Source organism: Borostomias antarcticus, assembly GCF_949987555.1.
Source record: "Borostomias antarcticus genome assembly, chromosome: 4".
Classification (NCBI taxonomy): Eukaryota; Metazoa; Chordata; class Actinopteri; order Stomiiformes; family Stomiidae; genus Borostomias; species Borostomias antarcticus.
In genome coordinates this window covers 1239372-1255000 of record NC_140237.1, presented here as the reverse complement: position 1 = coordinate 1255000, position 15629 = coordinate 1239372, and the positions used below count along the sequence as shown (strand labels likewise).

The 15629-nt window shown below is 44.9% G+C and overlaps 1 protein-coding gene across 6 annotated transcripts in view; it reads left to right on the top strand.

Annotated features, from left to right (window-relative positions):
* The window catches only part of herc1 (HECT and RLD domain containing E3 ubiquitin protein ligase family member 1), a 213392-nt gene extending 203550 nt beyond the window's left edge, over nucleotides 1-9842 (top strand). For all 6 annotated transcript variants that reach the window (XM_084437244.1, XM_084437243.1, XM_084437242.1 and 3 more), the window contains exons 76-79: nucleotides 2073-2325; nucleotides 7731-7883; nucleotides 8177-8482; nucleotides 9092-9842. In XM_084437244.1, coding sequence (XP_084293370.1) covers nucleotides 2073-2325; nucleotides 7731-7883; nucleotides 8177-8482; nucleotides 9092-9277 — 898 coding nt within the window. In that variant the 3' untranslated portion in view covers nucleotides 9278-9842. The remainder of the gene's footprint in view (nucleotides 1-2072; nucleotides 2326-7730; nucleotides 7884-8176; nucleotides 8483-9091) is intronic.
* Nucleotides 9843-15629: the final 5787 nt, after the last annotated feature.

Genomic DNA, 15629 nt, shown 5'->3' with positions numbered 1-15629 from the left:
CACTTCTGCTCCCTATGTCCCTACACTGAACACATTATAAACACTTCTGCTCCCTATGTCCCTAGACTGAACACATTATAAACACTTCTGCTCCCTATGTCCCTACACTGAACACATTATAAACACTTCTGCTCCCTATGTCCCTAGACTGAACACATTATAAACACTTCTGCTCCCTATGTCCCTACACTGAACACATTATAAACACTTCTGCTCCCTATGTCCCTACACTGAACACATTATAAACACTTCTGCTCCCTATGTCCCTACACTGAACACATTATAAACACTTCTGCTCCCTATGTCCCTAGACTGAACACATTATAAACACTTCTGCTCCCTATGTCCCTAGACTGAACACATTATAAACACTTCTGCTCCCTATGTCCCTACACTGAACACATTATAAACACTTCTGCTCTCTATGTCCCTAGACTGAACACATTATAAACACTTCTGCTCCCTATGTCCCTACACTGAACACATTATAAACACTTCTGCTCCCTATGTCCCTAGACTGAACACATTATAAACACTTCTGCTCCCTATGTCCCTAGACTGAACACATTATAAACACTTCTGCTCCCTATGTCCCTAGACTGAACACATTATAAACACTTCTGCTCCCTATGTCCCTAGACTGAACACATTATAAACACTTCTGCTCCCTATGTCCCTACACTGAACACATTATAAACACTTCTGCTCTCTATGTCCCTAGACTGAACACATTATAAACACTTCTGCTCCCTATGTCCCTACACTGAACACATTATAAACACTTCTGCTCCCTATGTCCCTACACTGAACACATTATAAACACTTCTGCTCCCTATGTCCCTAGACTGAACACATTATAAACACTTCTGCTCCCTATGTCCCTAGACTGAACACATTATAAACACTTCTGCTCCCTATGTCCCTACACTGAACACATTATAAACACTTCTGCTCCCTATGTCCCTAGACTGAACACATTATAAACACTTCTGCTCCCTATGTCCCTACACTGAACACATTATAAACACTTCTGCTCCCTATGTCCCTAGACTGAACACATTATAAACACTTCTGCTCCCTATGTCCCTACACTGAACACATTATAAACACTTCTGCTCCCTATGTCCCTACACTGAACACATTATAAACACTTCTGCTCCCTATGTCCCTACACTGAACACATTATAAACACTTCTGCTCCCTATGTCCCTAGACTGAACACATTATAAACACTTCTGCTCCCTATGTCCCTAGACTGAACACATTATAAACACTTCTGCTCCCTATGTCCCTACACTGAACACATTATAAACACTTCTGCTCTCTATGTCCCTAGACTGAACACATTATAAACACTTCTGCTCCCTATGTCCCTACACTGAACACATTATAAACACTTCTGCTCCCTATGTCCCTAGACTGAACACATTATAAACACTTCTGCTCCCTATGTCCCTAGACTGAACACATTATAAACACTTCTGCTCCCTATGTCCCTAGACTGAACACATTATAAACACTTCTGCTCCCTATGTCCCTAGACTGAACACATTATAAACACTTCTGCTCCCTATGTCCCTACACTGAACACATTATAAACACTTCTGCTCTCTATGTCCCTAGACTGAACACATTATAAACACTTCTGCTCCCTATGTCCCTACACTGAACACATTATAAACACTTCTGCTCCCTATGTCCCTAGACTGAACACATAAACACTTCTGCTCCCTATGTCCCTAGACTGAACACATTATAAACACTTCTGCTCCCTATGTCCCTAGACTGAACACATTATAAACACTTCTGCTCCCTATGTCCCTACACTGAACACATTATAAACACTTCTGCTCCCTATGTCCCTAGACTGAACACATTACAATTCTGCAAGGAAAAATAACCTCCACTAACTACTGTACAGTTGAGAGAGAAACAGTGAAAATATGTTTCATGTTCTAGACTGAACACAGAAACGGGACGACCAACCTAAAAACAAGAAGAATCTGTAGAATCTACTTTATAAAATGATGACATGATGATTTCTGATTGAATAACTGGTCCCCCCCCCCCAGGTTCCTGCTCAACCCGTCGGCCTGCCTGGACGAGCACCTGCTGCAGTTCAAGTTCCTGGGCATCCTGATGGGCGTGGCCGTCCGGACCAAGAAGCCCCTGGACCTGCACCTGGCCCCGCTGGTGTGGAAGCAGCTGTGCTGCATCCCTCTGCTGCTGGAGGACCTGGAGGAGGTGGACCTGCTCTACGTCCAGACGCTCAACAGCATTCTTCACATTGAAGACAGCGGCATCACCGAGGACAGTTTCCATGAGGTGGGTTGGTTAAGCACATCAGAGGGGGGTTAGTAAAGTTAGTAATCACTGGGCCGACGACAGACAGCACATCAAAGGGGGGTTAGTAAAGTTAGAAGCACGTCAGAGGGGGGTTAGTAAAGTTAGAAGCACATCAGAGGGGGGTTAGTAAAGTAAGAAGCACAATAGAGGGGGGTTAGTAAAGTTAGAAGCACATCAGAGGGGGGTTAGTAAAGTTAGAAGCACATCAGAGGGGGGTTAGTAAAGTTAGAAGCACGTCAGAGGGGGGTTAGTAAAGTTAGAAGCACGTCAGAGGGGGGTTAGTAAAGTTAGAAGCACATCAGAGGGGGGTTAGTAAAGTTAGAAGCACATCAGAGGGGGGTTAGTAAAGTTAGAAGCACGTCAGAGGGGGGTTAGTAAAGTTAGAAGCACATCAGAGGGGGGTTAGTAAAGCTAGTCATCACTGGGCCGACGACAGACACACACCTTCTGTTTGAAGTGTTGGTAAGGAAAGGATTTGGACCGATCACAATCTTATATTTAGAACAGATATCAGTCGATTATCAGTCTATTCCTTGTTCTTGCAACACAGTAAGTACTTGAATGCTGATATCTTACCAGAAAGTATGTTTCTGTGAATAAGATCATAAATATACTAAAAGCCTTAGGCCTACAGTATTACTGGTATGTATCTTACTTTTCTAAAGATACAGGTTAAACGAGAATGTTCGTTTTTGACAACTTGGACCTTATTTACGGCATATTATAAGACGTTTGACTCACCGAGATCACTTTGGTGTAATTCGGAGGGCTGTAGAAGAAATTTAAAATCCAGGGCGAGCCAGTATATCCATGTAATGGCGGCGGACGGGGCACTTAGAATGCAGCTTCTAAAAAACTATTTTCTGCTGCGAAACGGTTCTTTTCAATAATCTGTCTTTATGAATCGCTAGTTGTGCTTACATAGAGCGAGGGCTTGTTGTGGTTTTCACATGCCTCTGTAATATGATCTTTAGAAACGTCTTTAGAAACGAAATATAGCTTCCCCACTTGCTCCAGCACGCATGCGCACAGCGCGCAGACTGGCTATTCTCCGTCTGTAGGCTACACTCGCGGCTCACATTCTCTATGCTACGATCAGCGTCCATCATATTCTAAGTCACCCTCTATATCCTCAAAATCTGATAAATATTCAGCCATATTGCACACAATATTCCAGGCACCAACAAGCCGATTAGGCCTGTCTGGGGGGGGGTTAGGGTTAGGCCTGTCTGGGGGGGTAGGGTTAGGCCTGTCTGGGGGGGGGGTTAGGGTTAGGCCTGTCTGGGGAGGGGTTAGGGTTAGGCCTGTCTGGGGGGGTAGGGTTAGGCCTGTCTGGGGGGGGGTTAGGGTTAGGCCTGTCTGGGGGGTTAGGGTAGGAGCCTGGCAATAGGAATTACGGATTTACAAGCTCGTATTTCCGGACATGCTAGTGGAATTTCTGGCTTCCCATAAGCGTACGGGCGCGCAGCGACGACAATTGAAAAGTTTTTGGTCGTTTCAGGCTTTTTGAATGGGAAAAACTAGTAATTCCGTAATGTGAGAAAACTTGCGGATGTGTGAAGTTAGGACCCAATACACTAGCGAATCTGTAATTTTTTGGGTGCAATACCCATTGATCGGCCACAAGGGGGCGCTGTAATAAAAATGACAGATTTTCCCCTAGTAAATCCGGCTTTACTAGTATGGCCTCAAGACCCTAAAAACTAGTGATGACAGATTTACTAACTACTATAAAAACTAGTAATGACGGATTGACTAGCGTTAAGGTTAGCTAGAAAAACTAGTGATGACAGATTTACTAGTTTGTCCTCAACACTTAGTCAAATTTTCTCATCAACACCTGGCTGCGTACACCCAGGCACTGGCCTGTGAGCGGCTAAAGATGCCCAAGGCAGAGCTGGTTGATTCGGCCAGAGAAAGGGATGTCTGGGGCCCCCTGCTCCGGAGCTGCTGCCTCTAAAAACTAGTGATGACGGATTTATTACTAGAAAAACTAGTGATGACGGATTTATTACTAGAAAAACTAGTGATGACGGATTTACTAGCATTAGGGTTGGCTATAAAAACTAGTGATGACGGATGTACTATTTTAACACTAAGGTGTTAAAAGTGCGTGTCCCGTGGAAACGATGGGGTTAATTGTAACCATTCCATCATATCCTTACTCGTCTTTGCTCCCCGAACGCGCCGGTACCATCGGAATTGTCCTACGACAAAGTGCAGCCCCAACCCTAACCCCAGCAACAGGCTCTTAGAGGCATATGCTCGTAGACCCTCTTGTGGCCTCAGATAAACCATTTTGGTCCGGTTTGTCCCAGCGGTCCCATCTTCGGATATGTTGTCCAGTAGGCCGCCCGGCACGCGTAGGTACCTTCAGTATCGCCGTGCGACAAAGTTGAGACGAGATATAAAATATTAAATAAAATACATATTTTGTGCTAGTAACAAGCATACTTGTAGACCCTCTTGTTGGTCCCACAGGTCCCATCTTCGGATATGTTGTCCAGTAGGATGCCCCGCACGCGTCGGTACCTTCGGCATCATCGTGCGACAAAGTTGAGCCGAAATCCCAAAGCACATGGCTTTTTGGCGGGAACGCTCTCTCGCAAAAACGATGGGGCCTAGAGGCCCGATTCAACACATCTAGGTGAATTAGTATGCCCCGCACCCGTCGGTTGCTTCGGAACCATCGTGCGTCAAATTTGAGCTGAGTTATAAAAGATTAAAGATATACAAATGTTGCTAGTTATTACGTATTTACTAAGGTGTTAAAAGAGCCTCTCCCGTCAAAACGATGGGGTAAATTGTAACGATTCCACCATATCCTTACTCATCTTTGCTCCCCGAACGCGCACGTATCATCGGAATCGTCGTGCGACAAAGTGGAGCCCCAACATTAACCCCAGCAACAGGGTCTTACAGGCGTATGCTTATAGGCCATAGGAGGGGAGCGGACTTTGCTCCTTCACAGCTCCTCAAGGAAAGGACGCATCAGGCCGCCGTTAGAGTATGTTTATCGGCCCATTTTGCCCTGCTAGTCTTCCGAGTTCTAGCCTTGTATGTCCTCCCTGTGCCTAGACATGAAGGTGAATGTGTGAGGGATTGGAGTGATGCTTTTGTCATTCGGCGGTTGCCCCTTTTTAAGCATATTTGGGGCCCATTCTCGAGGTCTTGCCGTGGACCGATGTGCACCAAACTCAGGTTACACGTTCTCCTACGGGTCTACTTTGAGGAACTAGTGGCCGTGTGTGTCTAGCTACAGCGGAAGCGGTGCGGCATCCATGAATGTTCTCGGAGATCTCACTTTGACCTCTATATCCAGTTAGTCCAGGTTCCCGTTTGTGACCATATTTTCGGACGGTTCTCGAGGTCTTGCTGTGGACAGATGTGCACGAAAATCAGGTTCCACATTCTCCTCAGGGTCTACTTTGAGGAACAAGTGGCCATGCGTGTCTAGCTACAGAGGAAGTTATTTATACATATTAGTATTGTTCAAAATTATTTAAAAAAGGTTCATTGTGTAGTCTATTTGGTTTCTGGTTGTAAGGAAGAAGACTCAGATCCGTCGATGCCAGTTTCAATACTTTTATTGAATCTCTGGCATCAAAAATCATGCAGTTGTGATGAGTTCACACGCCAATGGTCTAGGATGAACTAACTTAACACAGTGTATCGCTCTTGGTTATACAAAAAGGTGTTACCCAAAATTGTCCTGTTCTTCGTTACCTTGTCTAAAGTTAGACAGTTTAATGGCTCAGTTGTGTTTTAAAAGGAATTAGATGAACTACACCAACATTTGAAAAATAGCTAGTAATTCCATCATTTCCCTTAGTATTTCCGGATAATAGTTACTATAAGAACTACTGATGAGGGATTTAGTAGCTTGGCCTCAACACTTAGAAAAATGTTGGCATCAAAACTTGGTCAACATTTTGTCACATTCACATAAAGCCCTGAGCTTCCAGAATATCAAATATCAATCAATCAATCAAACAAATTTCCCTTAAAGAATTTCCCTTAGTATTTCCGGATTTAATAGTTATTATAGTAACTAGTGATGACGGATTTACTAGTTACGGTCTGAAAATAGCTTGTAATTCCAAATTTAATAGTTTATACCTTACAGAATTTCCCTTCGTAATTCCGGATTTAATAGTACTATAAAAACTAGGGATGACGGATTTAATAGTTACTATAGAAACTAGTGATGACGGATTTACTAGCATTAGGGTTAGAAAAATAGCTTGTAATTCCGTATTTAATAGTTACTATCAAAACTAGTGAAGACGGATTTACTAGGAAATCCAAAAAAAGACAAGACTGCCCTCTAGTGGCAAAGTGGTGAACTGCAATTTTTAAGCTAAAAAAAAATCAAAAAACGTGTAATCACGTAAGAATTCCCAGTCAGGCCCTGGTTAGGGTTAGGCCTGTCTGGGGGGGGGGGGGTTAGGGCTAGGCCTGTCTGGGGGGGGTTAGGGTTAGGCCTGTCTGGGGGGGGGTAAGGGTTAGGCCTTTCTGGGGGGGGGTTAGACCTGTCTGGGGGGGTTAGGGTTAGGCCTGTCTGGGGGGGGTTAGGGTTAGCCCTGTCTGGGGGGGGGGTTAGGGTTAGGCCTGTCTGGGGGAGGGGGGGGGGTAGGGTTAGGCCTGTCTGGGGGGGGTTAGGGTTAGGCCTGTCTGGGGGGGGTTAGGGTTAGCCCTGTCTGGGGGGGGGGTTAGGGTTAGGCCTGTCTGGGGGGGGGTTAGGCCTGTCTGGGGGGGGTTAGGGTTAGCCCTGTCTGGGGGGGGGTTAGGGTTAGCCCTGTCTGGGGGGGTTAGGGTTAGGCCTGTCTGGGGGGGGCTTAGGCCTGTCTGGGGGGGCTGGCTGGGGGGGGGGTTAGGGTTAGGCCTGTCGGGGGGGGGTTAGGGTTAGGCCTGTCTGGGGGGGGGTTAGGGTAAGGCCTGTCTGGGGGGGGTTAGGGTTAGGCCTGTCTGGCCGGCCTCCCAGCCTTGGGAAGGGGTTCTGGGCCGGGCTGGGGACTACAGCCCCACGGCCAATTAAACACAGGAGCAGGGAGGGAGGGAGGGATAGAGAGGAAGAGGCTGCATCTGCTGCTCTGGCACAGTGGCCTGTGAGGAGAGGGGGAGGAGGAGAGAGAGAGAGGGAAATGGTGCCATTTCTCTTCTGGCAGTAGCCTATATAGAATGGTGGTGTTATAAAATCACAGAAAACATAGCTGGCTTAGAATCCACTGCTGTCATTCATGCTGTCATCTCTGTAGGAACATGGACATGAAAATGAAATACTACACCAATAACTGAACCAGCCTTACGTTCCAACGAGAGCCTTGTTGATTGTGAGCTGTGGTCTGGCTGCTGACGTGTTTGTGTCTCATCTCCTCTGTCAGATGATTCCTCTGGACTCGTTCGTCGGGCAGAGTGCTGACGGCAAGATGGTACCCATCATCCCCGGGGGAACCAGCATCCCCCTCACCTTCTCCAACAGGAAGGAGTATGTGGACCGGGCCATCGAGTACCGACTGCACGAGATCGATCGCCAGGTAAGACTGGGCTCTCTGCACAGCTCCGCCCTCAACCAGTGATCCAGGCCGACTGTTACAGTCGGAGCTGGAATAGAAATGATGAACATGCTCAGATCAACCGTCTCACATGCATGTTCAATTCACGTCCCATGCCTGGATGGAGAACTGGCAAAATGAGAAAACTTTGTGTATTTCCACATTATACAGTACGTTGGTCTTGTGGTTCTACGCAAAACAGAAGCGTGCGCATTCACATTCAGCCCTGGAACAACAGCAGCCTTCCCTGAGCGTCCTCCCCTCCGCTCCTGTAGGTGGCAGCGGTGCGCGAGGGCATGTCGTGGATCGTGCCCGTGCCGCTGCTCTCCCTGCTGACCGCCAGGCAGCTGGAGCAGATGGTGTGCGGCATGCCGGAGATCTGCTGCGAGGTGCTGAAGAAGGTGGTCCGGTACCGGGAGGTGGACGAGACGCACGCCCTGGTCCAGTGGTTCTGGCAGACGCTGGGCGACTTCTCCAACGAGGAGCGCGTGCTCTTCATGCGCTTCGTCTCCGGACGCTCCCGCCTGCCCGCCAACACCGCCGACATCTCCCAGAGGTTCCAGATCATGAAGGTGGACAGGGTGAGTCTCTCCCAGAGGTTCCAGATCATGAAGGTGGACAGGGTGAGTCTCTCCCAGAGGTCCCAGATCATGAAGGTGGACAGGGTGAGTCTCTCCCAGAGGTTAGGGTTAGGGTTAGTTGCCAGGTGACCAGGCAGAGCAGGCGCAGGGGTTTATTGGGGGTTTAGGGGGCGGGCTTTTATCACTTCAAAAGAGTACTTTTGTAAGTACTCAGCTTACTTAACCATCTAAAATACAGTGCGTCTACTGCTTTGAGTACTCAACTTTCTTCATCAGTTAAAATTAGTATTTTTTCAGAGTAATTGAGTACTTACAGTAATCAATAAAAAAGATACAGTAGTCAATACTACAGTACATTTAGTTAACCAACTAAAAGAGGGTAATTTTATGAGCCTATATTACCTTATATTATCAACCTTTTCTCACACATTTGTAGTTAGGGTTTTGCATTGTGGCAAAGCCTCTTATTAAACAGTGCAAAAGCTTGCGTTTCCAAGTGCCTTCAACTTCCCAACAACATCCAGATAGGTCAAGGTGTTGTAGCGCAGCGTTTGTGACTCCTGAGCTGAACCAGGAGACTGAATCAGTCTCCTTCTCCTCCTCCCCCAGCCCTACGACAGCCTGCCCACCTCCCAGACCTGCTTCTTCCAGCTGCGCCTCCCTCCCTACTCCAGCCAGGCCGTCATGGCCGAGAGGCTGCGCTACGCCATCAACAACTGCCGCTCCATCGACATGGACAACTACATGCTCTCCCGCAACGTGGACAACGCCGAGGGCTCTGACACCGACTACTAAGCTTGATCAAGCACACACACACACACACACACACTTTCACACACACTCACCCAGGAAAAACTGGGCTGGGCTAGAAACTGTCTGCTCACAGACCACACAGACACACACTTGCTCAGCAAAAAACCCAGAAGTGGATCACAATCACGTTACCTAACTGTAGGAACTCCTGTGCAAAAGAGGCATTCATTCATAAGAACGGGACACTTTTAAACATTCTATGTACTCACGACATAGATTATGGGTTTATTGATTTTATTTCACCTTGTGGTTTCAGTTGTAAAGACAGCAGTCCACATGAGCAGTACATTGAGTATTATTGGTTCTTTTTTCATCGCTCCACATCCTATTTTCAGGGTTTTTTGCATGGAGGAATGTTTATTTTGTTTGGAAATGTGTATAGAATTATTCAAACCAGTGGAGAAAAAAAGAATATTGTACATTGTGTATAATGCTTCTTTAGAAAAATGTTTTACATAAATATCCATATTTATTTTGTTTTAATTTTTAAATTGCCTATGCCGAGTTTCCTAAAGCAGAAAACACACAATAAATGCTTCAGAATTGATTTGTTTGGGTCTTTGGTGGTGTGGGAAACAAGAAATAGTTAACAGAGGTGAAAGGAATGTTGATTAAGAGGAAAATAAGGCAGATGCCTTCCTTGATGAAAACAAGCATCATGTGTATTTATTTATTTTTAGTATAAAAAGTTACAAAGGCCACCTTTAAGGGGGTAAATAAATCTTGAACATTGTCCCAAAAAGTATATACACAAAGGAAAACAACTTTTCTCATCCAACAAAGAATCAAACATGTTAATCATGGTGTTCACATTATCACACATTATCTTGTAAGTTGAAGTGGATCCTTGTACAGGATGTTGGCAAGACTTGATGCTTAAGTTGAAAACTGGAAGTGGCAGGAGTTACTGGATTTCTGCTCTATGTCATGTCCCTCCTCGGTCCTGTAACGTATTCTCATTATATCAGATTACAGGCACTGTGCCAGTAACCAAACTGTGGTTGGAAGTCCTTACAACGGCCCTAGGTCAGGTCAAGATGGTTTGTCTCATATCTGAGACATATATCACAAAATAGCACTACTGTGTTAGCCAGCACTCCAATACTGTTATTGAAATTTGCAATCCAGGTTGTCAGTGTCCAGTGAGTGATTTCATACCCATTTCAAGTTGAGAAAAGGGTGAGGGTTAACTGGCTAACATTCATTCCACTTTGAGAAAGATGTTTTTTGTGTTACAGTATGTTGTTTAATCCTTTCATGGTCTAGCCTTGACGTGGCGTCAACATGAGGTAGAGGAATCATATCAAAACCCTTACTAGAAGCAGAAGGATGAAGTAACAGTCGAAGTGTTCAACTCTCAGAGCTGAGTAACCAAAAAATGCATTCAACATACAGTACTGCCATTGATAATATTATGGACACATTCTCTCCAAAATGTCGGGAAAGCAAGGTCTCAAAAATCGTATTAATCGAATTTCCTTCTTTCTGGTTGTCAAACCTTTAGGGAATGAGTGTGAGGAAAATCTAATTCCAAATAAATAATGAGATAATACCCTAACCCTATACTCTAACCCTATACTCTAACCCTAACCCTATACTCTAACCCTATACTCTGACCCTAACCCTATACTCTAACCCTATACTCTAACCCTAACCCTATACTCTAACCCTAACCCTATACTCTGACCCTAACCCTATACTCTGACCCTAACCCTATACTCTAACCCTATACTCTAACCCTATACTCTAACCCTATACTCTGACCCTATACTCTAACCCTAACCCTATACTCTGACCCTAACCCTATACTCTGACCCTAACCCTATACTCTAACCCTATACTCTAACCCTATACTCTAACCCTATACTCTAACCCTATACGCTAACCCTAACCCTATACTCTGACCCTAACCCTATACTCTAACCCTATACTCTAACCCTATACTCTAACCCTAACCCTATACTCTGACCCTAACCCTATACTCTGACCCTATCCCTATACTCTAACCCTAACCCTATACTCTGACCCTAACCCTATACTCTGACCCTAACCCTATACTCTAACCCTATACTCTAACCCTATACTCTAACCCTATACTCTAACCCTAACCCTATACTCTGACCCTAACCCTATACTCTAACCCTATACTCTAACCCTATACTCTGACCCTAACCCTATACTCTAACCCTAACCCTATACTCTAACCCTAACCCTATACTCTGACCCTATACTCTAACCCTAACCCTATACTCTAACCCTAACCCTATACTCTGACCCTAACCCTATACTCTGACCCTAACCCTATACTCTAACCCTAACCCTATACTCTAACCCTATACTCTAACCCTAACCCTAACCCTATACTCTAACCCTAACCCTATACTCTAACCCTAACCCTATACTCTAACCCTATACTCTAACCCTATACTCTGACCCTAACCCTATACTCTGACCCTAACCCTATACTCTAACCCTATACTCTAACCCTAACCCTATACTCTAACCCTAACCCTATACTCTAACCCTAACCCTATACTCTGACCCTATACTCTAACCCTAACCCTATACTCTAACCCTAACCCTATACTCTGACCCTAAACCTATACTCTGACCCTAAACCTATACTCTAACCCTATACTCTAACCCTTACCCTATACTCTGACCCTAAACCTATACTCTAACCCTAACCCTATACTCTGACCCTAACCCTATACTCTGACCCTAAACCTATACTCTGACCCTAAACCTATACTCTAACCCTATACTCTGACCCTAACCCTATACTCTAACCCTAACCCTATACTCTAACCCTAACCCTATACTCTGACCCTAACCCTATACTCTGACCCTAACCCTATACTCTGACCCTAAACCTATACTCTGACCCTAAACCTATACTCTAACCCTATACTCTAACCCTAACCCTATACTCTAACCCTAACCCTATACTCTAACCCTATACTCTAACCCTAACCCTATACTCTAACCCTAACCCTATACTCTGACCCTAACCCTATACTCTAACCCTATACTCTAACCCTAACCCTATACTCTAACCCTATACTCTGACCCTAACCCTATACTCTGACCCTAACCCTATACTCTAACCCTATACTCTAACCCTATACTCTAACCCTAACCCTATACTCTAACCCTATACTCTAACCCTAACCCTATACTCTAACCCTATACTCTGACCCTAACCCTATACTCTGACCCTATACTCTAACCCTAACCCTATACTCTGACCCTAACCCTATACTCTAACCCTAACCCTATACTCTAACCCTATACTCTAACCCTATACTCTGACCCTAACCCTATACTCTAACCCTATACTCTAACCCTAACCCTATACTCTGACCCTAACCCTATACTCTAACCCTAACCCTATACTCTAACCCTATACTCTAACCCTATACTCTAACCCTAACCCTATACTCTGACCCTAACCCTATACTCTAACCCTATACTCTAACCCTATACTCTGACCCTAACCCTATACTCTAACCCTATACTCTAACCCTAACCCTATACTCTGACCCTAACCCTATACTCTAACCCTAACCCTATACTCTGACCCTAAACCTATACTCTAACCCTAACCCTATACTCTAACCCTATACTCTGACCCTATACTCTAACCCTAACCCTATACTCTGACCCTAACCCTATACTCTAACCTTATACTCTGACCCTAACCCTATACTCTGACCCTAACCCTATACTCTAACCCTAACCCTATACTCTAACCCTAACCCTATACTCTGACCCTATACTCTAACCCTAAGCCTATACTCTAACCCTAACCCTATACTCTAACCCTATACTCTAACCCTAACCCTATACTCTGACCCTAACCCTATACTCTGACCCTAACCCTATACTCTAACCCTATACTCTAACCCTAACCCTATACTCTAACCCTAACCCTATACTCTAACCCTATACTCTAACCCTAACCCTATACTCTGACCCTAACCCTATACTCTAACCCTAACCCTATACTCTGACCCTATACTCTAACCCTAACCCTATACTCTAACCCTAACCCTATACTCTGACCCTAACCCTATACTCTGACCCTATACTCTAACCCTATACTCTAACCCTAACCCTATACTCTGACCCTAACCCTATACTCTGACCCTAACCCTATACTCTGACCCTAACCCTAACCCTATACTCTAACCCTAACCCTATACTCTGACCCTAACCCTATACTCTGACCCTAACCCTATACTCTAACCCTATACTCTAACCCTAACCCTATACTCTAACTCTAACCCTATACTCTGACCCTAACCCTATACTCTGACCCTAACCCTATACTCTAACCCTAACCCTATACTCTAACCCTATACTCTAACCCTAACCCTATACTCTGACCCTAACCCTATACTCTGACCCTATCCCTATACTCTAACCCTAACCCTATACTCTGACCCTAACCCTATACTCTGACCCTAACCCTATACTCTAACCCTATACTCTAACCCTATACTCTAACCCTATACTCTAACCCTAACCCTATACTCTGACCCTAACCCTATACTCTAACCCTAACCCTATACTCTGACCCTAACCCTATACTCTGACCCTAACCCTATACTCTAACCCTAACCCTATACTCTAACCCTATACTCTAACCCTAACCCTAACCCTATACTCTAACCCTAACCCTATACTCTAACCCTAACCCTATACTCTAACCCTATACTCTAACCCTATACTCTGACCCTAACCCTATACTCTGACCCTAACCCTATACTCTAACCCTATACTCTAACCCTAACCCTATACTCTAACCCTAACCCTATACTCTAACCCTAACCCTATACTCTGACCCTATACTCTAACCCTAACCCTATACTCTAACCCTAACCCTATACTCTGACCCTAAACCTATACTCTGACCCTAAACCTATACTCTAACCCTATACTCTAACCCTTACCCTATACTCTGACCCTAAACCTATACTCTAACCCTAACCCTATACTCTGACCCTAACCCTATACTCTGACCCTAAACCTATACTCTGACCCTAAACCTATACTCTAACCCTATACTCTGACCCTAACCCTATACTCTAACCCTAACCCTATACTCTAACCCTAACCCTATACTCTGACCCTAACCCTATACTCTGACCCTAACCCTATACTCTGACCCTAAACCTATACTCTGACCCTAAACCTATACTCTAACCCTATACTCTAACCCTAACCCTATACTCTAACCCTAACCCTATACTCTAACCCTATACTCTAACCCTAACCCTATACTCTAACCCTAACCCTATACTCTGACCCTAACCCTATACTCTAACCCTATACTCTAACCCTAACCCTATACTCTAACCCTATACTCTGACCCTAACCCTATACTCTGACCCTAACCCTATACTCTAACCCTATACTCTAACCCTATACTCTAACCCTAACCCTATACTCTAACCCTATACTCTAACCCTAACCCTATACTCTAACCCTATACTCTGACCCTAACCCTATACTCTGACCCTATACTCTAACCCTAACCCTATACTCTGACCCTAACCCTATACTCTAACCCTAACCCTATACTCTAACCCTATACTCTAACCCTATACTCTGACCCTAACCCTATACTCTAACCCTATACTCTAACCCTAACCCTATACTCTGACCCTAACCCTATACTCTAACCCTAACCCTATACTCTAACCCTATACTCTAACCCTATACTCTAACCCTAACCCTATACTCTGACCCTAACCCTATACTCTAACCCTATACTCTAACCCTATACTCTGACCCTAACCCTATACTCTAACCCTATACTCTAACCCTAACCCTATACTCTGACCCTAACCCTATACTCTAACCCTAACCCTATACTCTGACCCTAAACCTATACTCTAACCCTAACCCTATACTCTAACCCTATACTCTGACCCTATACTCTAACCCTAACCCTATACTCTGACTCTAACCCTATACTCTAACCCTATACTCTGACCCTAACCCTATACTCTGACCCTAACCCTATACTCTAACCCTAACCCTATACTCTAACCCTAACCCTATACTCTGACCCTATACTCTAACCCTAAGCCTATACTCTAACCCTAACCCTATACTCTAACCCTATACTCTAACCCTAACCCTATACTCTGACCCTAACCCTATACTCTGACCCTAACCCTATACTCTAACCCTATACTCTAACCCTAACCCTATACTCTAACCCTAACCCTATACTCTAACCCTATACTCTAACCCTAACCCTATACTCTGACCCTAACCCTATACTCTAACCCTAACCCTATACTCTGACCCTATACTCTAACCC